We start from the raw sequence: 23,210 nt of genomic DNA, 5'->3' as shown, positions 1-23,210 counted from the left end.
ATTTCTTACATTTGTCTCTGTATTCTCTAAGAGCACAAGCTGACTTATTTGCCGGGAACTTTTGATATGCTTTCTTCTTTAACTTCCTGTGTCCACCATGGAGTTCTGATTTTTCTATCCTTGCAGACAACCTCACCACATGCCTCTCTCTGGCTGAATCAATCAGGATTTACTTCAAGGCTTGCCACTGAATCTCCAAGATTTGGTTCTTGTTCTGAAACTTTTTCATTTTTTGTTCAATAATTTTTGTGTATTTTAGTCTATATTTCACATCTGAGAACTGCTCAACTTTTATTCGCTTTAAAAGTTTCTTGCGTGTTATTCTTTTCAATATGAAATTCAATTTATCCTGCTTAAGACTAAATAGTGATCACTTCCAATTTTAAATCCTCTGTACACACTGGTGTCCTGCACGAGGGAGAAAACATCACTATCAACAATAACATAGTCAATGAGACTTTTCTTATTCCTTGCCTCTTCTCTCCATGTGAATTTGTGCACATTTTTATGTTGGGACATGGTGTTAGTAATAACTAATCCATATCCTGAGCATAAATCCAACGGGTATTTGCGATTATTATGAGCTTTGCTCTTTTCTGCAAATTTTCTCAAAATATTTTTGTGTCTCACAATCATTTCCTACTCTGCTATTTAGATCCCCAACAAGGACTGACTTTTCCTTTTTCATTGTGTCGGTTGCTTTCTCTAAAGCCTCAAAAAATTCCTCCACTTCTACCTTAGTAGAACCTTCTATGGGACCATAGGCCAAATAAGTCTCATTGTCCAGTTTCCCATTCTCATATTTGCCCACATCATTCTACTTGAGACTGCCTGCCATTCAAGAAGATTAGCCTCGTATTTAGTGTGGAATACTATGGCTACTCCTTCTTTTCCTTGATTATCATTGCCTGAATATAATAATTTGTATTTTTTGCTCAGCAAGATCTCACCAGTTTTTGCCTTTTTTGTTTCAGTCAGCCCTATTATGTCAATCTGGTATATATCTAATTCCTCAGCTAGCTCCATTTCTTTGCCATTCAGGCTTCTTATGTTGATAGTACCAGTCTTTAACTCTGGTGATGTTGAGTTGGGGCGTGTTTTCAGATTTATTACAGGAGCTGACTTTTCTCTGTGTGCCCTGGTTCCCTGGCAAAAACAATGGGGGGGGGGGCATTGTTTAACCTGGCGATGCCCCAGCCACATGAAATTTTGTCATGTTGTACCATCATTTTGCATTTTGGTTTAAGCCAATAAGTATACAATTTTGTCTACTAAATTCTAAATTGCCAGCCCATCCTCATTCATTCAGTATCCAGGTGGATACCCAACAGGGTGCACCATGATAAGGTTAGGATTGGACATTAGGTCAGAAGCCCTGGTCAGTTTTCCGCAGTCCTTGAAAAGCTATGTGGAGGTCTCCTCTCAGTTATACAGCTTTGATCCTTAAGCATCCCTGAAATTTTCTTTTATTTAATATTTGATCCTATTCTATTTCTTTATATGCTATTCCTCTTATATTCCGGTTTGCTATATGTATTATATTTTGCCATTTCCATTTTCATTTTACCGTTTCCATTCCAGGGTCGTTTTTCATAGATTCATTTCGAATAACTTTCTCTATTGGCTTAAAAGTAAATTAATCTTCCTCATGTCAGGTTACTAGCCTAGCAATTGATAGTCTACTGGTAGGACTGCTACCTTTAGAGGGCCAGAAATGGAAAGACCCTATAGCCCTCGAGTACTCTAATAGCTTAAAGGTCATAAAATAAGAAGAGTTGGCCTATAAGGTCTTATAGGAAAAATTAAAGTGAGCGGATCTTCCTCAAAGTAGAGGAAGAAGAGAATATATCCAGCTAGAAGACCATGGGAGTGCTACTTCCCTTACAATTAAGATGATTCCCCCTTATGGCCCTGTTGGTCCACGAGGTCCTTATACCATGTTCTCCAGTCGGTATCATTCTACCATAATCTTTTTTTTTTTCTTTTGCTGCTACATGTGAAAAGAATTCCATAGTTTTTTTTTCATTAGCTAACTGCTGCTCATACTGTTCTTTTGATACTCTGACCAACTGAGTCACCCTCCTTGCCTGTTCTTTGTACTCTTCGTAAAATTAATAATTACCACTCATCTTATGTTGCCTCCATACGTGCCTTCTTTCTCAAGAAGGCAAATATGTTTAATCTCTTCATTCATCTGTTTAACACCTATCTTATTTAACCTTCTGACCATTGAAATACATTTAGACATTGCTTCTACTAGATAGTTCTTAAATAACATCAAAACATCACTGATCTCCTTTCCATCCAACTCCTCATTCCATTCTACAGCTGCAAGCTGTCTCCTGAGCTTCTCATAATCACCAGCCTTGTAGTTCCACATATTCCCTATCCTCACATGGCTGGCAAACCCCCTTATGGCCCTGTCGTCCACGAGGTCCTTATACCATGTTCTCCAGTCGGTATCATTCTACCATAATCTTTTTTTTTTCTTTTGCTGCTACACATGAAAAGAATTCCATAGTTTTTTTTTCATTAGCTAACTGCTGCTCATACTGTCCTTTTGATACTCTGACCAACTGAGTCAGCCTCCTTGCCTGTTCTTTGTACCCTTCGTAAAATTAATAATTACCACTCATCTTATATTGCCTCCATATGTGCCTTCTTTCTAAAGAAGGCACATATGTTTAATCTCTTCATTCATCTGTTTAACACCTATCTTATTTAACCTTCTGACCATTGGAATACGTTTAGACATTGCTTCTACTAGATAGTTCTTAAATAACATCAAAACATCACTGATCTCCTTTCCATCCAACTCCTCATTCCATTCTACAGCTGCAAGCTGTCTCCTGAGCTTCTCATAATCACCAGTCTTGTAGTTCCACATATACCTTATCCTCACATGACTGGCAAACCGACAATGTCAAGTTCTTTCCTAATATCCTCATTTTTAATATGATATTGCCATTGATGCCATCTGTCATCATCATCATCATCATCATCAAATTCCTGCCATGTACCCTCAAGGGGTGTACAGGATATGACAGTACTACATGAAAAAATTACATCATTACTAACTTCCTATCCACAATTTTCCTCCAAATCAGTCTGTTACTTGTCAAGACTCCAACATTATCAGATCTTATATTTCTATCGTCTAAGGCACTTTGTACCGTATCAATCCACCTATATCTTGGTCTTCCTCTGGGTCGTTTTCCTGCCAACCTGGCAGAGAACACTTGTTTTGCTAATCTTTCCTCTCCCATTCTATTTAAGTGACCATACCATCTGAGATTAGCTCTGCTAACGCATTCCTGGATGCTGACAATGTCAAGTTCTTTCCTAATATCCTCATTTTTAATATGATATTGCCATTGATGCCATCTGTTCACGCCTCTAATCTTTCTCAGGACTCTCATATCTGCGGTCTCTAGTCTTTGGTCAAGTGTTTTACTTCTGACCCAGCTTTCAGATCCATAAGTTAAAATTGGTTTGAACACAGTCTTGTATACAGCTAATTTAGTGTTCCGACTAATTTCTTTCTTATTCCATATGAATTTATTCAATTGACTTCCCACCATACCAGCTTTGCTGATTCTGTTGTCTATTTCTATATTTAGTTTACCATCTTCAGTAAAAATTGTGCCTAAGTAGCTGAAATGTTTTACTTGTTCCACCGGTTCTCCATTCACAACACAGTTGACATTTTCAATGATTCTGCCTATTTTCATTGTCTTTGTCTTTTTATTGCTGACCTTCATACCATATCTATTACAACAGCTATTCAATTTAGTCAGAGAATCTTGCAGACTTGTAGCGGATTTATTTAGAAGTATAACATCATCCGCATAAAGCAAAGAGCTGACATTAACATCTCCAATTTTGATATCAGGTTTAATGCCACATTCCTTCATAATGTGATCCATATATATAATGAATAACAGAGGGGATAACGTACATCCTTGTCTCACACCAGATTTAACATTAAACCATCTTCCTGTACTTCCTTCAATTCTAACTGCTGACTCACAACTCAAATAAAGACTAAGTATTGCTTGATATAATGCCCCATTGACACCATATAACTGCAGTGTATTGAATAGCTTCTCTCTTGGCACCTTGTCATATGCCTTTTCCAAATCGACAAAACTTAAATACAGATCTTTGTTATATTCCCATGCTTTCTCGACTATTTGTCGTAAAGTGAAGATCTGATCCTGACAGCCTCTATTTGGCCTGAATCCAGCTTGTTCTTCACCAAGCTTTTCTTCCACAATTCCTCTCAACCGTTTCTCAAGTATACTTGCATAGATCTTGCCAGGAACACTCAGTAGGGAAATACCTCTGTAATTCTCACATTCAGTTTTATTTCCCTTTTTATATATGGGTACTATGAGAGCTCTACTCCAATCATCGGGAATTCGTCCCTCTGTCCAGGCTTTCTGAACTATGCAGTGCAGCCACTGTAAGACTCTTATACCACCATACTTCAGCATTTCTGGTCGAATATCATCTACTCCTGCTGCCTTTCCACATTTCATGCCTTTGATGGCTTTTTCTACTTCAAGTATGGATATGTATTGGTGACTGCATGCCTGGTCAGTGTTTTTTATCACTGTGCTGTCATCACTGCTTGTTTCATTTAGCAGTTTTTCAAAGTAATTACTCCATACTTCAAGGATATCTTTTTCTCCTGTTTTCATTTCACCTTTATCATCTCTAATTCCTTTTACAGCACTCTTTCCTCCATTCCTAAGCTTCTTCAACAACCTCCAGAATATTTTGCCACCTTCTTGATATTTATTTTCTATATTCTTGCCAAAGTCCTCCCATGACTTTTGTTTAGCTAGTTTTACACACTGTTTAGCTTTCTTACATTTGTCTCTGTATTCTGTAAGAGTAAAAGCTGACTTATTTGCCAGGAACTTTTGATATGCTTTCTTCTTTTCCTCAACTCTACTCAACATTAATTCCTTAAACTACCCGTTTCTTAACATTAATTCCCCGCGTGATTAGGCTCGAATGTTTCTAAGCGGTGCATTGGATTAGCAATATCGGACAACTTTTTTATTATTAAACAAAAGGTTTATTATTTCTCTAAACATGGTACATATCAAAATACTCAACTAAATTACTCACACACTAAAATTAGCTTAATACAAGTAGTTGGGCTATGATTCGACAAAAGTTACTACGATCATGCCGCCACACAATTTCATACAAAACATGAACTCACTTAACATGGACAAATTAGATCACCACACATTATTAGATTATTCAACTTCAAGTACACTAACAAAATCATTAACTACTCTAGCACATACTTATGACAATTCCGATTCTCTACACATCACACTAGGCATTCAAACTCCTCAGGCTACTTGATTACTCAATTCACACTAATCAAACTCAATATTAACAAAACTATTTACTTCATTAACACACAACTATGTCATTAAATTTCCTTTTACAATATAGTAGGCACTCAAGATTCTTAGGACAATTTATTATTCACAAATTATCAACACTAGCTAGCTTACTTTTAACACTCTCTATCAAATCTAAAGTCCTACTATAATTTCTCCCTAATCACTTTAACAGTTCCGTATTATGACAATGGTACCTATCACAAACAACTTCTAGTTAACATAAGACAAAATTCACAATACCTTTCTTTAGCTTCACTTACGGGCCTTTACCTTCTACTGAACAAACTTGCTTGCATAACTTTTTGTAATTCAGGGCTATATAAATCTGCGCCGTCGGCTGTACCATCCGAAACTAGGACATCGATATTTTCACAGCTTCCTATGACTCTATGGCATATTTCGCTTTCTACATAGGAATACGGGAATAGCTTTCCCGCTCACCTTCGATTCCTTGTTGTGGCATGAGGATATAAGCCATATCTCTCCACTCAGGAACACCGTGAAATCCACTAGAAAAAAAAACTAAAACCACCGCGACTATCCAAATGTTTCTTCTCCTCTGGCAAAAGGCAAAAAGGCCTCAAGCCTCCTTGACTATCTAAACGTCCTCGCCAAAAACCCAAAAGAGCCTACTCCCTCGAAAAAAGCCTCGGGGGGGGGGGGGGGGGGTACCAATCCTTTTATAGCTGCTTCCCTAACAGCGCCCTTTCTTACTTTTTCCCGCCTCCTACTTGTTTTCTGTCTGTCTACCAATTGGGTAGCATTTTGCCGCCATACGTCATTTTGATCGGCAACTCGTAACGAAGTTTCTATCCGGGTATAGGCCCTAAGGGATATTCCGTTATTTCTCTTGTTAGCCTCTATCTTAACCCTCTTCAAACCTTTTCTCAGAATTCTACTTAATGCTTAATCCGTAGCCTCTCACATAGCGTATTTCATGACTCATTCTTTTCTACTTATGCACTTAACTCTTTCATTCTTAATTGCATTACTATATTAATTCTTAGTTAGCTACTTATTTAATACAAATTCCTTGTTTAGTCATAATACATCTTAATACATTCTTTTCTTTTGTTATCTTAACTAAACAATAGACCTTTACATTTTACTCATTTTATACTGGATGCAAGAATATTTTATTAATTTAATTATTCTTCTTATGCAGGGTTTTTTTTTTTTTTTTTTTTTATTTATGTTGTTTGTTCTCCATGTTACACCATGATAACTGAGAATACTATATTCTCGAGATATCAGGTGTAACATCAGCACGATTTTTTTTTTTTTAAGTTGGTACATCTGTCATAAGCATCCATGTGAAATTACAAGTCAATCTATCAAGTAGTTTGTTTTATACAGCTGTCTGAAGCAACAGCATTGTCTGTATCCCTTGAAATAGATAAAATTGAGTATCGTGCGGTTAGAATATTCTTTGTAAAAGAAGGTTTAACGCCAAAAGAAATTCATTTGAAGTTCATAAAAGTTAATGGGCACTCTTCTCCTTCATTTTTGACAATTAAGAAATGGGCTGCCGAGTTTCAACGTGGCCATACCAGCCTTGAAGATAATCCATGTGAAGGACGTCCGAAAAGTGTAACAACACCAGAAATTATTGATCAAGTGCACGATATGGTATTGGATGATCGGCAAGTCAAAATGCATGAAATTGCTAAGACTATAGGCATTTCAAAAAAATGTAGGATATATTTTGCATGAAGAATTGCAAATGAAAAAGCTTTGTGCAAGATGGGTGCCGAGCTTGCTCACAGCAGATCAAAATCGCACTCGCATGAAAATCTCTGAACAGTGCTTGGAGCATTTTAACAAGAATAAAACTGATTTTGTGCATCGATTTATTACTGTGGACGAGACTTGGATTCACCATTACATGCCAGAATCCAAACAGCAGTCAAAACAGTGGACAAAAGCTGGTTGTTCAGTGCCAAAGAAGACAAAGTTGGTTCCATCAGCAGGAGAGGTCATGGCATTGGTGTTTTGGGATGTTAAAGGCATTTTGTTTATTAATTATCTTGAAAAGGTTAAAATAACCAGGGAATATTATTCTGATCTTTTAATCAGACTAGACGAAAAAATTCGTGAGAAAAAACCTGGTTTGCAGAAAGAAAAATCATCTTTCATCAGGACAGTGCACCTGCCCACAAAGGTGTTTTGGCAATGGGAAAATTAGGAGCTCTGCACTATGAATTGTTGGAACATCCACCCTATTCCCCAAATTTGGCTTCCTCTGACTTCTGTCTCTTCCCAAAACTAAAACTCTTCCTTGCTGGTCAGCGTTTTTCTTCAAATCAAGAGGTGATTGCAGCTCTAGAGGGGATACCTTGCAGATCTTACTGAGAACCACTACAGGGACAGGATAATGGCACTGGAGCATCGCTGGAATAAATGTATTAGTCTTAAGGAAGATTATGTTGAAAAATAAAAATAATTTTGAAATTATAAATTTGTTTTTTCATTGTTAGGCTGAGAACTTTTCAGACCACCCTTGTACATTAATTTCTTAATTATATCATCTTATTAATTATGCTTATATTAATTTCAGGTAAGAGGTAAAGATAAAATTGGAGCAAAAATGGATTCAATGGAGCTCGAACGTCAAAGAGGAATTACAATCCAGTCTGCTGCTACATATGTTAAGTGGAATAATGTAAATATCAACATTATTGATACCCCTGGTCATGTAGACTTTACAGTTGAAGTTGAAAGAGCTCTAAGAGTTCTTGATGGAGCTGTATTAGTGTTGTGTGCAGTAGGTGGAGTACAATCACAAACACTTACTGTGTGCAGGCAGATGAAAAGGTATAATGTTCCATGCATTGCATTCATCAATAAATTAGACAGAATGAATGCTGATCATTACAGAGTGTTATCACAAATGAGGTAAGCATATTTTTGCAATTTGAGTGGAATATAACACTTTAGCTGAATTTTTATAATTTATGATATACATATTATTTTATAATTTTCCATTCTAAGTATTTATTCAGGGATGCTTGAGGATCAAAGCCAGAGAATTGGAAGGAGACCTCTGTGTAGAAAGAATGCAGAGAACTGACCAAAACACTAAACTAAATGTATACAAGACAGTGCTCACTAATTTTAACTTGTGGTTCTGAGAGCTGAGTAGAAATAAAGCAGTTTGAACAAATGGAGACCATAGATATGAGAATTCTATAAAAAATTAGGGAAGTGAACAGGTGGCAGCAATGGCAGAATCATTTGAAAAATGAAGATGTTAGAAAGGAACTTGACATGAACAGCTAATCTAAGATGATACGGTCATATAAACAGAATGGGAGAGGAAAGGTTAGCAAAACAGGTGTTTAATGCCTGGATAGCAGAAAACAGACTCACAGGGGAACCAAGTTGTAGGTAGATTGATTTAGTTAGGTTAGAAGTGCATGAGAAGTAAAAATGTAAGATCTTGAGACAGTAATGGAATCATACTTCATATTGTACATCCTTCAAGGTACATTTCAAGTATAGTAGCTTGCCAGGGCACTGTCTAAAGCCATGCTTGGGTTGAATTTTGCACTCCCTGAGTGCGTTTTGCAAACTATGAATGCACCCCTGCTCTTTACAGTTTCCCATTATTTTACTCAACCATGACCGACAGCATGAAAAATTCTCTCACAAAACCCAACAAAAATTCTTAAAAATTTCAAAAATGTACCAAAATATTGCAAAAAAAAAAAAAATCTTCCAGATTGACATGTGACATTCTCCACCACCTACAGATATCCAAACCTGATATATTTTGCATTACTGAATCACAACTGGCATCATCTGCACCTCGGCTTTCTTCGTTATGTCTTCCATGATGTCTTTTGTAAGAAAGGTGGGACTTGGACATTTTGATATCCCATGCCAAAGGTTATTGGAATCTGTAATCCCCATTATATGATCTATTTTGGTTTAAAATTCACTTTGTTGCCTTCATTTTCCTCTTGTTTTCTTAGTCCAATGACTTCACTGACTATTTGACTATTTTTCTCTGAAAGTCAATCACATGCAGTCTAATTATCCTAACAGAGAGAAATAATCTTCCATGGTGATTTTAATTTCCATAATTTAGACCTGGTTCTGTTTTCTCCATCTTCACAGCCCAAGCTGGAAAAGAAGCTGAACTGTTTCCTATGAGTAATAATTTATCACATTGTTCACCGACCCACCATGAGAATTCCAAATACTTCTCATCATTCTCCCAACACCATAGATCTTTTAACATCTTGCACTCCAAATAGACTTTTTGGTGTTGGCCAACCTCTTGGTTGACAAGTCTGACCATATCCTCATCCATGTCTCATTTTCTATAGATTGTTCTTCTCTCAGTCATTGTATCCTGTGGCACTACAATGATGTCCATTAGGGTGATCTTCAGGACTTTATGCCTTATTTTTCATTGTCTGATTACTGCCTACAATTTCTGATCCTAACAGCTGCTATGCTCTAATAATAAAAATGTCTGCACGGACGTAGGCTTTGCGCTTCGCAACCATATGCCTGGGGAAGGAGTGCCCTAGGTTCGATTTCCATCGATGATGAGGAGCTTAAGGATCTTCCTCAGCCATAGCCAAGTTAGCTGGTCTTGAGCATGGACAGAAGAGTTTTTTCTGTCAGTTTATCTGGGATTTTTCATCCCGCAAGCAGACAAACTGGTCCCGTGAACACATGGATTACAGTCAGGAATACTGACCCAGCCATAGGCCTGATTCATCAGCTATGCTGGTTCTGAAGCTTGGATAAAATTTGGGGGACTAATGGTGCTGTACATTCCTGTAAAAGGGAACTCACGGCCGCTGTATCATCATACGATAATTAATTAATAATAGAAATTATTCTTGCTGGGATTGAGTGCTTTTATTTTCCATTCCTCTCAAAACCGTCAGTCCTTATCCAAACCCTGGTTCTCCAACAATTGTGCCATAGTAGTCCAAGGCAAAAACTCTAATCTCTTACTCACCTTACAATACATCTTGTACCTTGATCTCCTCCCACTATTCCACAAACTATCCATAGTATGCCTCCTCTTAATACCAGTAAGTCTCCAGAATACTCCAGAACTCACACCCATCTTTCAAGCTGTCATAGTCACCTGGGATCTGTCCAACAGATTGGAAGCAAGCTTTTTATTTGACCTGTCCCCAACAACAAGATGAAAGTCAACCATCAAACTCTTTCCCTATTGCTCTATTCTCAGTATTCTCAAAAATTATAGAAAACATCATCAACAGCCAGCTGCTTCACTTTTTGGAGACTCACGTTACTTAGTGATCACGAACATAAATTACACAGCATATCTCCTAGCTATCCTAACCCACCTTTGAATGTAGGCCGTGGAAAATTTTGGAGAAACTCAAGTGGTTGCCCTTGATATTTCCAAGGCTTTTTGATCAAATCTGTCATCATGATCCTCTTATCAAGCTACCATCTTATAGTGTTCCCCCTTTCTTTTGTGAACGGATTGCCAGGTTACTCTCCAGTTGTGCATTTCTGGTCATGGTAGATGGTTTCATCAGATTTTTCATTGAATGCTCCAGGTTCTGTGCTTTCACATACACTCTTCCTCCTATATGTCAATGATTTTCTCTCTCTCTGAAATCCAATCCTATTCCTACCTTTATTGATGTACTTTCCACTATTTCATTTTCAAAACCTTGTAGTGCTCAGGTGGTTTGTAATTCAAAATCTTTAATCAATACCTTAAACGCTGATCTTGTATTCTCTAGTAGGGGTGAGAATAAACTGGTGAAGTCTAATGCCTCCAATGCTAGCCTTACTTCTGGTGAGAGAAAGGAGGAGGTGAAGAGTTTTAAAAAAACTTTAAAAATAAAAATTTAATAATAGTTTTAATAAAACTTTAAAAATAAAAGCAAAATAAAATACAAATGATAAAATAAAAAAACTTTGAACTACAATACATCAGTAGAACCTCTACAGTCCTGTTATCTTTGGGTTCTGTCCACAGGTTTCTTGTGTTTTGAGATTCTCTTCTGAATGCTATGTAGGCTGCAGATGGGTCTTCCAGACTCTTGGAATTGCTAATCCATCATTCTTGTTGAGATTAGGATGATGAATCAACATCTCACAGGCTTCATTGAATTTTCTTTCAAACCAAGATTTGGTGTGGTGTAGGGCCTTCATGCCTTTCTAATTAATTTTGTGAAAAGTTTGGAGTGCATGGTCAAAAAAAAGCCTCTTTTATCATACTGAAAGAATTTAATGTGTTTGTCTTTCCTTATTTGAAATGTGCATCCTGTTTCCCCTATGTAGGTTTAGTTGCAGGTGCACTGGATTTTGTAATCTCCTGGGTGAAGAAAGTAAAGATCATCTTTGGATGAGCTAAATATGCTTTTGAACTTTGTAGGAGGTTTGAATGTTGTCTTAATATCGTATTTATGCTGTATTTTATTTTTTTCTGATATTTTCCTAATGTACAGTATAGCTGTGGCATTTTTATAGTGTTTTTTACCTTTCATAGCATTATTGCGAAGGATCTTGCAAGCTGTTTTTTTGTTGTAGCCATTCTTTATAAATGTTTGGCTAATAATTTCATATTCATTCGTCAGCATCTCATCAGAGCAAATTGTTAGGGCTCTATGTTTAAGAGTATTGATGACCCTCAGTTTTTAAGTTGGATGGTTGTATGAATAATGGTGTATGTATTGGCCTGCGTGTGTAAGTTTATGGTAGATCTTGAAGAAGAGACAGCCTGAGGGAAGATATGTGACGAGTGTATATAGAAAAGGAAGAGAGTTATTGTTTTTAATCTCGGTAATGAATTGGATATGTTTTATGTTGTTCAAGTGGCTTAGGAATGCAATTAAAGTTTGGCAGCCATGGGGTCAAATGGCAATATATTGTCAACATATCTGAGCCAGACTTTTGACTTTAGACTTCGCTAAATCTAGAACTGTTACTTGAAGTCTTCCGTGTAAAAGTTAGCCATCAGGGTGTGGGAGTGGCAAGCCCATGGCCATACCTTCTTTTTGTAGGTAGAAATTATTTTTCCACAACAGGAGGAAAACTGTTCCACAATACAGCAGTTGCAGGGATGAAGGAGGAGGAAAAGAAACTTGTTCTGTGGGTTTCAAGATGCACTGTGAAGGAATATTGAGCAACAACTGCATGGGTTCCAAAGGGCTTAGTACTAAGTGGGGGAACTATTGATGCTATTTCAGATGAACATTTCCCATGGAAATATTTATAGAATACACATATTGCAGAAACCAAACATCTGTGTGAAAGTGGGGGAGTGAGTTGGTAAGAGATGGGTTATTAATAAGTCTAATTGCTCTCCTCTGTATTGAGGGAACATTTAGGGCCCTACCCCATACATGAGAGCAGTATTCTGAGCTGTATCATGAGAGCTGGGTGGATTTGTGATTTATATAAGGTTCAAGGGTGAAGTAATGTCTTGAGAAATCCTAGTTTTTTTTAGAAGCTGAGGATGCAATGGTTGTGATGTGTTTATGCCAGGAGAAGGTTGATGTCAGGGTAATTCCAAGAAGAAAAATCTCAAATTATCTGGAAATTTGGGTGTTGTCAAAAATAATACTTAATAATAATATCTTATTTCTTATGAGAAATAAGACAGTACTGGGTTTTCTTAGCATTGAAATTGATGAGGTTATTTGAACCCCATTGGAGAATGGTTTGGGGATCAGAATTGAGGGCAATGGTGGTTGATGTTCTGTTGGTTGAGGTGAGTTGTGTAGAGTAGGGTTTATCAAATGAAAGGGAGTGCTATCATCTGTAAAACTGTGTATTAGGTTGGAGGTCATCTGAAGTAGGTCATTGATATATAGAAGGAAGAGAGTTGGTGAGAGGATAAAGGTGACATGAAAACTGAAAAAAAGATATTTGGTTATCTGGAGTAATTACTTTGAAACATTCCTAAATGAAACAAGAAGTGACAGAATGGTGAGTGAAAATATTCATGGCAGATGCAAATACATGTGAATACTTGTAGAAAAAGCTATCAAAAATCTCAAATGTGAAAGGCAGCTGGAGTAGATGATATTTGACCAGAATATCATCTACCACATTTCAGAAGGCTTAATTAGACTGTTTAATTTGAGGTGATTGGAGCAATTCTCATAGTATCCATCTGAAAAAAAAAATAAATAAATAAAACTGATTGTGAGAGAAGAATTTCCCTACTGAATATTCCAAGTAGCATATGCAAGCACACTTGAGAGGAGGCTAAGAAAAATTGTGTAAGGGAAACTTGGAGAAGAACAAGCTGGGTCTGGCCATAATAGGAATTGTGAGGATCAGATTTTCATTTATACACATATTTGAAAAATCATGAGAAGATCACAAGGATCTGTATTTAAGTTTTATAGATCTGGAAAAGTATATGACAAGGTGCCAAGAGAAAAACCTCAAAATTCTACAGTCATATAATGTAAATGGGAAATTATATCAAGAAGTACATGGTCTATATTTTGAGTTGTTAGTCAACAGTTAGAATTGAAAGAGGTACATGAAGATGTTTTGATGTAAAATTAGGTGTGAGGCAAGACTGCATGCTATCTTTACTGTTATTCATCTGTATATGGATTGCGTTATGAATAAAAGTGGCATTAGGCCTTATATCAGAATTGCAAGTGTTAATGTCAATTCTTTAATTTATGCAGTTGATGTGATATTCCTAAATAAATCCAGTTCAGGTCTGCAGGATTCATTAACAAAATTGAATAATTTCTGTAACAGATGAAAATCAGCAATAAATAGACACATGCTAAGAAAAAAGGCAGGAACATTGAAAACATCATCTACATCATGAATGGAATCAGTAAAACACTTCAGCTATCACAATTTTTAGCAATGATAGCAAATTAAATATCAGAAGTAAACAGTAGAATAAAAAAAGCAGATATGGTAGGAAGTAAGCAACTGAATATATTTATATGGAATATGAGAGAAATTAGTCAACCCTGTCTGTATACATGATTGTTTTCTAATGAATTTTAATTTATTGATATGAGAACTTGGTTAGAAATAAAACAGCTAATCAAAGACTAGAGACCACAGAATTCTGCAAAAAATTAGCACAGTGAACAGATCACTCAGTGGCAGAATCAAATAATGACATTGAGAAGGAACTTGCCATTATTAGCACTCAGGAATGTGTGAGCAGAGGTAATTTCAGATAGTATAGTCACTTAAAAGAAAATGCGAGAATAAAGATTAGCAGGTATTTGATGCTAGTATGGTAAGAATAAGATTCATAGGAAGACTAAGATCTATGTGGGATTAATGGAGTTAGAAATGCACTAAAAGGCCAAAAGATAAGATCTGACAGTATTGTCATCTTGACAGCTAACAGACTAATTGGGAGGAAAATTGTAAATAGGATATTAGTAATGGTGTAAACAATTCAAGTTGTATTAACATTGTATCCTATACAATGATATCAAATTCTGTATCCATTTGAGGATACAGAATTTGATGATGCCTGATTAATGCTGAAGGAAATTAAAAATTATTCTCAGGAAGGATTTCAATAGTTTGAAAGTATTGTCTAGTTCTGTATTTGCTGAATCATAATCATAGTCAAATAACAGAATGATTTTGGTCTTATAATAAGATCTGTGATGCATTCTACCATAAATTGGATAGATACAAAGTAAATTGCATCTTTTAGACTAGTTTGCATCTACAGAAGTTAACACATATCTGCATAGGGTTACACCGCTGGATCTCCCAATTGTGTATATGCACACTCTTCATCCACAAAAGTGAACCTATGTTACATTAATACTTTTGTTGGTCTAAGGGTTGTTTTTTTTTTCACTCTATTATAATTAAAATATGTATATTATTATATATACATATTTTATTTATTTTTACATGTTTTTGGAAACCAGACATGAAACTTTTTCATGGAAGTGCAACTGTAGTGGAAAATATTTTGAAGAATTTACTGAAAATGTTTGTGTTATTATTTTTATGTTTGGTATGTAATAATTGCTGTTTTGGCATACAAAATCATTGCATAGCATTAATTGCCATAAAATTGGTATATTTTATCAAAGTTTTTTTTAATTTAATGTAGTTTGTATGCTTCTTTCTTCTTCTTCTTTTTTCTTCTTTTGTAATTTTTTAAAGTTATAAATTCTAAACTGTTTGTATAAAATAAATAAATAAATAATATAGATTGTGTGTGTCTGCTTATTTTAACAGTGCTTTCTTTAAAATACTTGTGATTCTTTTAGGTCGAAATTGCATGTCAATGCAGCTTTATTACAGCTTCCCATTGGATTAGAAAGTGAACATAAAGGAGTTGTAGATCTCATTCACCGCAAAGCACTCTATTTTGATGGAAAGTATGGGTAAGATTAATTTATAAAAAATTTATTAGTTGGAATATACTGAATTCAAAGCTTACTGGAAGTAGTACAGAAATGGTTTATTTTTGTAAATTATTAATTATGGTATATTTCCTTTAAAATTGTACAAGAATATCAAGTTTCTGTACACAAATAGCATGTGTTCTGGTATATTTAACTCTAAAATAATCAGAAAGCTTACATCTTAGTATGTAAAGATTTTAATCCCAATAGAAAAGTATTTTAAAACTCTTGACTAGTATTATTAGCAAACTTGTTTTGATGGTATGTTATAGTGAATTTTCTTTAGAAAATGTGACTATGAGGCTTCTTAGGATTTTCAGTAGTTATAATTTTTTTGCTTTAGTGAAATTGGCTAACTGTATTAGCTATTATCATTAATGTAAGTTTCAGCATCATATATATATGTGTGTGTGTGTGTGTGTGTGTGGTTTTTCTTTTAAGTGATAACAGTATAATAGTTTATGGAACACACCATAAACTATTATACTGTTTATTACATTGTTATCTGTTGCCTTGGTATTACATTATTAAAAAGGTGATTCCAAAATGAGATATATTTTGTGACCAAAGGAACGTGTGATTTATCTGCCCATATAGTAACTCAGGATACTTTCAACAGCTGGTTGTTGAAAGTTCATAAAAGTTACATTCAACTATGATTTTAAATTTTTATGTAAAAGACAAAGCCTTTTAGTAAATATTAAGTGAAGAAATAAAACATTCATGGTTCTTAATCAAACTAATGTTTGTTCATCTCATTTAAGGTTCTACGAGAGTTCCTTGAACTATCATAATGCGGTTACTTTCAGAAAATTTAGTTGCACAAATATTTGTTTGTTAAGCTTGTTTTTGTGATTCTTACCACTTTACAAATTCTATAATATTTTCAAAAACCATTATGTTTTCTATGATGAATTTAGTTTAAACCTTTATCCAAGTGTAAGCAAACAAAGTTTGCTCCTGAAAATATCTTCAGGACTGAGGTAAGGTGGTACATCCCTTGGCAACTCGTAGCAAAGGTGGACCAAGCTCTCATCACTTCTTGTCTCAGTCTCCCATAATGCAAAGCACATCTCCTTGCGGACATGTATACTGCTATGCATTAAGGGAAGGGCCACTACCCAGACCGGTTTCGACCTTTTATTGAGGTCTCATCAGTGGGAGGCAGACCCAGAGTTGGTGATACTTGGGCAGAAGATATTTTCAGGTGCAAACTTTGTTTGCTTACACTTGGATAAAAGATTAAACTAAATTCATTATAGTCTAACCAAGTGAAAAATAAACTTCCAACATTATGTTTTCTAATCTTTATACTGTATGATGTGTAAATTTCTTACCTCTTAAATATCCATACATTCCTTCTGTTATGATTTTGAAGTTATTTATTTTCTGTTAGTACCCTTACTGAATCAGAACAGCAGTGTTATTGTCATGTTTCAGACACAGTTTAAGGTGAATGACTGCCCTGCTCCAAGAAAAAGAAAATCCATCTCATATTGTTATAAAATACACTGGGTCATTGCTGATGAAGTCATCAGGGAGCACTGCACATCTTTTTAAATTGCTTGTTTGTTCCAAACAAGCAATTTAAAAAGACAGAGTAGAAGGTTGCTGTCCCACACGGCATCCAGAAAATTCACTGAAAACAATTCATCAAAAGACAGTTTATCGAACAACAATTTATTGAAAAAACAGTTAAACTAATAAACAGTTGATCGAAGGGCAGTTCCTCGAAAAAGCAATTCATCGAGTGGCAATTTATCAAGAAATCACAGTTCGCCTGAAACTACATATCATCGAATGAACAGTTCACTGAAAAAGAAATTATAAAACATGAGGGACTGAAAGAACTGAAGTTTTTACTGGATTAACTTGTGATGTAATTGAAGCTTAGCATGATATTCCTTTTATATATGTTATGTAGAGATGTGCATTTTTTATTTATTTATTTTATTTATTTATTTAATTTTTTTTTTTTGAGGAATATTCCTTTTAATCAGTATATACATTTAGCGTATTTTATGTATTATTATTCCTCCTTATCCGCTTCTCTCCTCGGAATGGTTAGTGGAGTAGCAATACTGGTAAAGAAGTTTCGAACTGATACTAATAATTCTTCTCTAGCTGGATGCGAGTTAATAAAATTTTATAGTTAAGGTCTATATTAAAATTTGTCAGTTTTCATTTCAATCTGATTATTGTTGTGAAAAAATTCGGTAGAACGAATCTTTTTGTTTAGAAATAAATCACAATCTACACAATGAAGTAGCAGGTACACTTACAGAATAATGTCGTAAAAAAACAACAAAATAATTATAACATCTCAGTGACCACATACATTCATACGTTGTCTACATCTTGGATGACGTTAGGTATTCTTACCAAACACTTTAAAACAGTAGTTTTCAAGAAAATTCATGTTTCGGTGTATTGTTTTTTCATCATCATCATCAAATTCCTGCCATGTATTCTCAAGAGGTGTACAGGATATGATAGTACTACATGAAAAAAAATTACATCATTACTAACTTCCTATCTACAATTTTCCTCCAAATCAGTCTGTTACTTGTCAAGACTCCGACATTATCAGATCTTATATTTATATCATCTAAGAAACATTGTACCGTATCAATCCACCTATATCTTGGTCTTCCACTGGGTCGTGTTGCTGCCAACCTGGCAGAGAACACTTGTTTTGCTAATCTTTCTTCGCCCATTCTGTTTAAGTGACCATACCACCTGAGATTAGCTCTGCTAACACATTCCTGGATGCTCACAATGTTAAGTTCTTTTCTAATATCCTCGTTTTTAATATGATATTGCCATTGATGCCATCTGTTCACACCTCTAATCTTTCCCAGGACTCTCATATCTGCGGTCTCTAGTCTTTGGTCAAGTGTTTTACTTCTGACCCAGCTCTCAGATCTATAAGTTAAAATTGGTTTGAACACTGTCTTGTATACAGCTAATTTAGTGTTCCAACTAATTTCTCTCTTTTTCCATATGAATTTATTCAATTGACTTCCCACCATACCAGCTTTGCTAATTCTGTTGTCTATTTCTATATTTAATTTACCATCTTCACTAAAAATCGTGCCTAAGTAGCTGAAATGTTTTACTTGTTTCACAGGTTCTCCATTGAAAACACTGTTGACATTTTCAATGATTCTGCCTATTTTCATTGTCTTTGTCTTTTTATTGCTGACCTTCATACCATATTTATTATAACAGTTATTCAATTTAGTCAGAGAATCTTGCAGACTTGTAGCAGATTTATTTAGAAGTATAACATCATCTGCATAAGGCAAAGAGCTGATATTAACAATTTTTGATATCATGTTTAATACCACTTTCCTTCATAATGTGATTCATATAGATAATGAATAGCGGAGGGGATAATGTACATCCTTGTCTCACACCAGATTTAACATTAAACCATCTTCCTGTACTTCCTTCAATTCTAACTGCTGACTTACAACTCAAATAAAGACTAAGTGTTGCTTGATATAATGCCCCATTCACACCATATAACTGTAGCGTATTGAATAGCTTCTCTCTTGGCACCTTGTCATATGCCTTTTCCAAATCAACAAAACTTAAATACAGATCTTTGTTATATTCGATTTCTCCACTATTTATCATAAAGTGAAGATCTGATCCTGACAGCCTCTATTTGGCCTGAATCCAGCTTGTTCTTCACCAAGCTTTTCGTCCACAATTCTTCTCAACCGTTTCTCAAGTATACTTGCATAGATCTTGCCAGGAACTTTCTATGTTCTTGCCAAAGTCCTCCCATGACTTTTGATTAGCGAGTTTTACACAGTGTTTAGCTTTTTTACATTTGTCTCTATACTCTCTAAGAGCACAAGCTGACTTATTTGCCAGGAACTTCTGATATGCTTTCTCCTTTTCGTTCACTGCCTCTTTAACTTCCTTTGTCTACCGTGGAGTTCTTATTTTTCTATCCTTGCAAACAACCTCACCATGGCTCTCTGGCTAAGTCAATTAGGGTTTTCTTCAAGGCTTGCCACTGAATCTCCAAGGTTTGATTCCTGTTCTCAAACTCTTTCATTTTTTCTTCAATAATCTTTGTGTACTTTAGTCTACAGTTCACATCTGAGAGCTGATAAACTTTTATTCGCTTTAAAACTTTCTCACATGTTATTCTTTTCAATATGAAATTCAATTTTATCCCCTGCTCAAGACTAAATAGTGATCACTTCAAATTTCAAATACTCTCTACACTCTGGTGTCCTGCACCAGGGAGAAAACATCGTGATCAACAATAACATAGTCAATGAGACTTTTCTTATTCCTTACCTCTTCTCTCCATGTGAATTTGTGCACATTTTTATGTTGGAACATGGTGTTAGTAATAACCAGTCCATATCCTGAGCATAAATCCAACAGATATTTGCCATTATTAATAATTTCCTACTCTGTTATTTAGATCCCCAACAAGGACCAACTTTTCTTTTTCATTGTGTCAGTTGCTTTTTCTAAAGCGTCAAAAAATTCCTCCACTTCTACCTTAGTAGAACCTTCTGTTGGACCATAGGCACAAATAAGTCTCATTGTCCAGTTCCCCATTATGATATTTGCCTACATTACTCTACTTGAGACTGACTGCCATTCAAGAAGATTAGCCTCGTATTTTGTGTTGAATACTATGGCTACTCCTTCTTTTTCTTGATTGTCATTGCCTGAATATAACATTTTGTATTTATTGCTCAAAAAGATCTCACCTGTTTTTGTCTTTTTTTTTGTTTCAGTCACCCTTATTATGTCGATCTAGTACTTATCTAATTCCTCCGCTAGCTCCATTTCTTTGTCATTCAGGCTTCTTATGTTGATAGTACCGATCTTTAACTCTGATGTTGAGTTGGGGTGTGTTTTCAGATTTGTTCTAGTAGCTGACTTTTCGCTGTTTGCCCTGATTCTCTGGCAAAAACAACTGGGGCCTTGTTTAACTTGGTGATGCCCCAGCCGGCATGAAATTTTGTAATGTTGTACCATCATTTTTTATTTTGGTTTAACCAATAAGAATACAATTTGGTCGGCTAAATCCCAAATTGTCTGCCCATCATCGTTCGTTCAGTATCCAAGTAGATACCGGACAGGGTGCACCACGAGAAAAAGTGAGGATTGGACATTAGGTAAGAAGCCCTGGTCAATTCTCTGCATTCCTTTAAAGGCTATGTGGAGGTGGTCTCCTCTCAGTTATACAGCTTTGACCCTAAGCACCCCAACTAACCAGTCACTGTTCACAAATCAGAAAAAGAATAACCAAAAACAGGAACACATGTTCTATGGCTATCCCACCGTGGGCCGAAACAGGTCAACCGATAATAAAATTTTAATACAGATAAAGCAGTCCCAGGATTGAAGGTGTAAGATTACGTATCTCAATCAATTTTACGATTATAATTTGTGGAATTTTTTTTTTTTATCCCAGGGGAGATTTCCCCCCTCACTCTGTCGATGCACATGACCATATGATTGCATTTTTATCGATGTATGAAAGTTTTGAGAGTGTATAGCACATCAGCGCTCATCTTAATTGGTCCAATGCAATTAATTGTAGGATAATGTTGAATACTTCTGCAGTGGAGGAACAATCAGTTTGTTTTAGGATTTATTAGAAAACAACAATGAAGAAGAATGCTATAGTTGGTTAGTAGACTTGAAATACTCAAAGATGAAAATATGTGAACCATCATTTATAATACATGTGAGAATGGGAAAGAATAAGTGTGAGTAGAAACACTTTCATTAATGGTAAAGAATAATTAATAATTGTCATTTGTGATATGTGTGTCCTATAAGTTGCTGGGTAGTGCAAATAGCATGATCCTATAAATTCTAAACATGAATAAGTGAATTTATGATGGCATAATTTTAAATAAAAAAATAACTTATGAAGAGAGAGAGTATTGCAGGAATAAATATGGTTTGATAGAGCAGCAAATCATCTCGTAAAATTTGTTGCACATGTTATGTGTATATTTCGCTCCATTTTCCAAGAATTTTATTTTGTTTACTGAGACTCAGTTTTTTTGTATCAGCGGTTCTTCTGTCTTATCAATCTCACATATGCTGGTATTTTGTTGTAGATCAACAATGTCTTATATTACATAAAATATTCGTTTTTATTCAGGAATAGATATTTTTTACTGTCTGTTGTTTCTGAAGACTAGAATAAAAATGTCTCTATATACCGTTAAAAAACTTTGCAACCTCAACAGATGCTATACTGCACAAGCAAAAGAAATAACAATTAGCATTTTTCTCCTAACATCCACTTTCAAATTTTCAGTTCCAGAAAACATGTAACAGCTGTTTGTAATACAGCCATCGCATACAAAAAGCACTCAACTCATGACAAGTGACAGCATTCAATTAGATTGGTTGACACAATAACCAATCACAGACACTAGGTGCTGAGTGAGCTCAAAATTTTAGCTTCCCCGTCCCCACCTTCTCAGCGGTTTAAAAATATTAGAAACCTAAGAATTTGACTTGCTGCGCCCTCTTTACATCTTTTCGAATGTCTCAAAGGTGTATGCATTTCGAAAGCACCCCGGGCTATCAACGCGAATGTGACGCTGTGTTTACGTGCCGAAAAGTGCCTTCTTCATGAAGCACTAATGCTTTATTACCCTCCTGAAGAGGACAATGAAGCATTATTACAGTATATTGTGTTCAATTTTAGGAATCACGTGAAGTCTGCAGACAATTGGGGGAGTCTTTAACGGGAATAAATGCAAAAATATAATATAAGTGATACTGATATTTTATGGATGAGCACACCGCACACCCGGAATATTCGCCCCTGATATATATATATATATATATATATATATATATATTCACATGTTCCACCTCCTGCTCTAGGAAAAATTTCTGTGTCATTGATAAGTTCTTTCTCATCATCTTATCTCTGTTAAGAGATAAGATAATGAGAAATCTTCATCATCTTTCCCTGTTTCTTTCCATTTACTAAACTTTGCAAATTAATTTCATCAATTTGTTCTTTTCTCATATCCTTCTGTTATTATTTTTGATAATCTGTCTCTAGATCTAGTTGTACATAAAAGTTGCACGGTTTCCTCTCCTAGAAATTTGGGTTTATGTTCTTGCAAAACAGGCAGAGACCACAGTTAACAGACATAATATACTTGCCCCATGACTTAGATGCTGCAGCTATACTTCCAACCAGTCACACTCCTCCAGAGCTTTGTGACCAAACATTTGTTCAGTATTACTTCTTTGGAACCATTTTAGTTTTAAGGGAATCTCATCAGTTTTTATCATAAAATCGTATTCTGTTTTAGATAGGGATTTTGTAAATATCCTATTCCTAATTGAAAATTGCCTTAAGTAAAATAATCTAAAGAGAGAACTA

The 23,210-nt window shown here is 35.4% G+C and overlaps 1 protein-coding gene across 1 annotated transcript in view; it reads left to right on the top strand.

The window, feature by feature from the left end:
* The window catches only part of mEFG1 (mitochondrial translation elongation factor G 1), a 206,466-nt gene that overhangs the window by 31,695 nt on the left and 151,561 nt on the right, over positions 1 to 23,210 (top strand). Inside the window, exons 4-5 of the mRNA XM_090411581.1 lie at positions 7,987 to 8,324; positions 15,668 to 15,784. Of these exons, the coding sequence (XP_090267707.1) occupies positions 7,987 to 8,324; positions 15,668 to 15,784 (455 nt within the window). The remainder of the gene's footprint in view (positions 1 to 7,986; positions 8,325 to 15,667; positions 15,785 to 23,210) is intronic.

Source organism: Typopeltis vanoorti, chromosome 21 (assembly GCF_054136105.1).
Source record: "Typopeltis vanoorti isolate ZY-2024b chromosome 21, IOZ_Tvanoo_1.0, whole genome shotgun sequence".
NCBI classification, from domain to species: Eukaryota; Metazoa; Arthropoda; class Arachnida; order Uropygi; family Thelyphonidae; genus Typopeltis; species Typopeltis vanoorti.
Note: the sequence above shows the minus strand (reverse complement) of the source record. Positions and strands in the feature narration are given on the sequence as shown.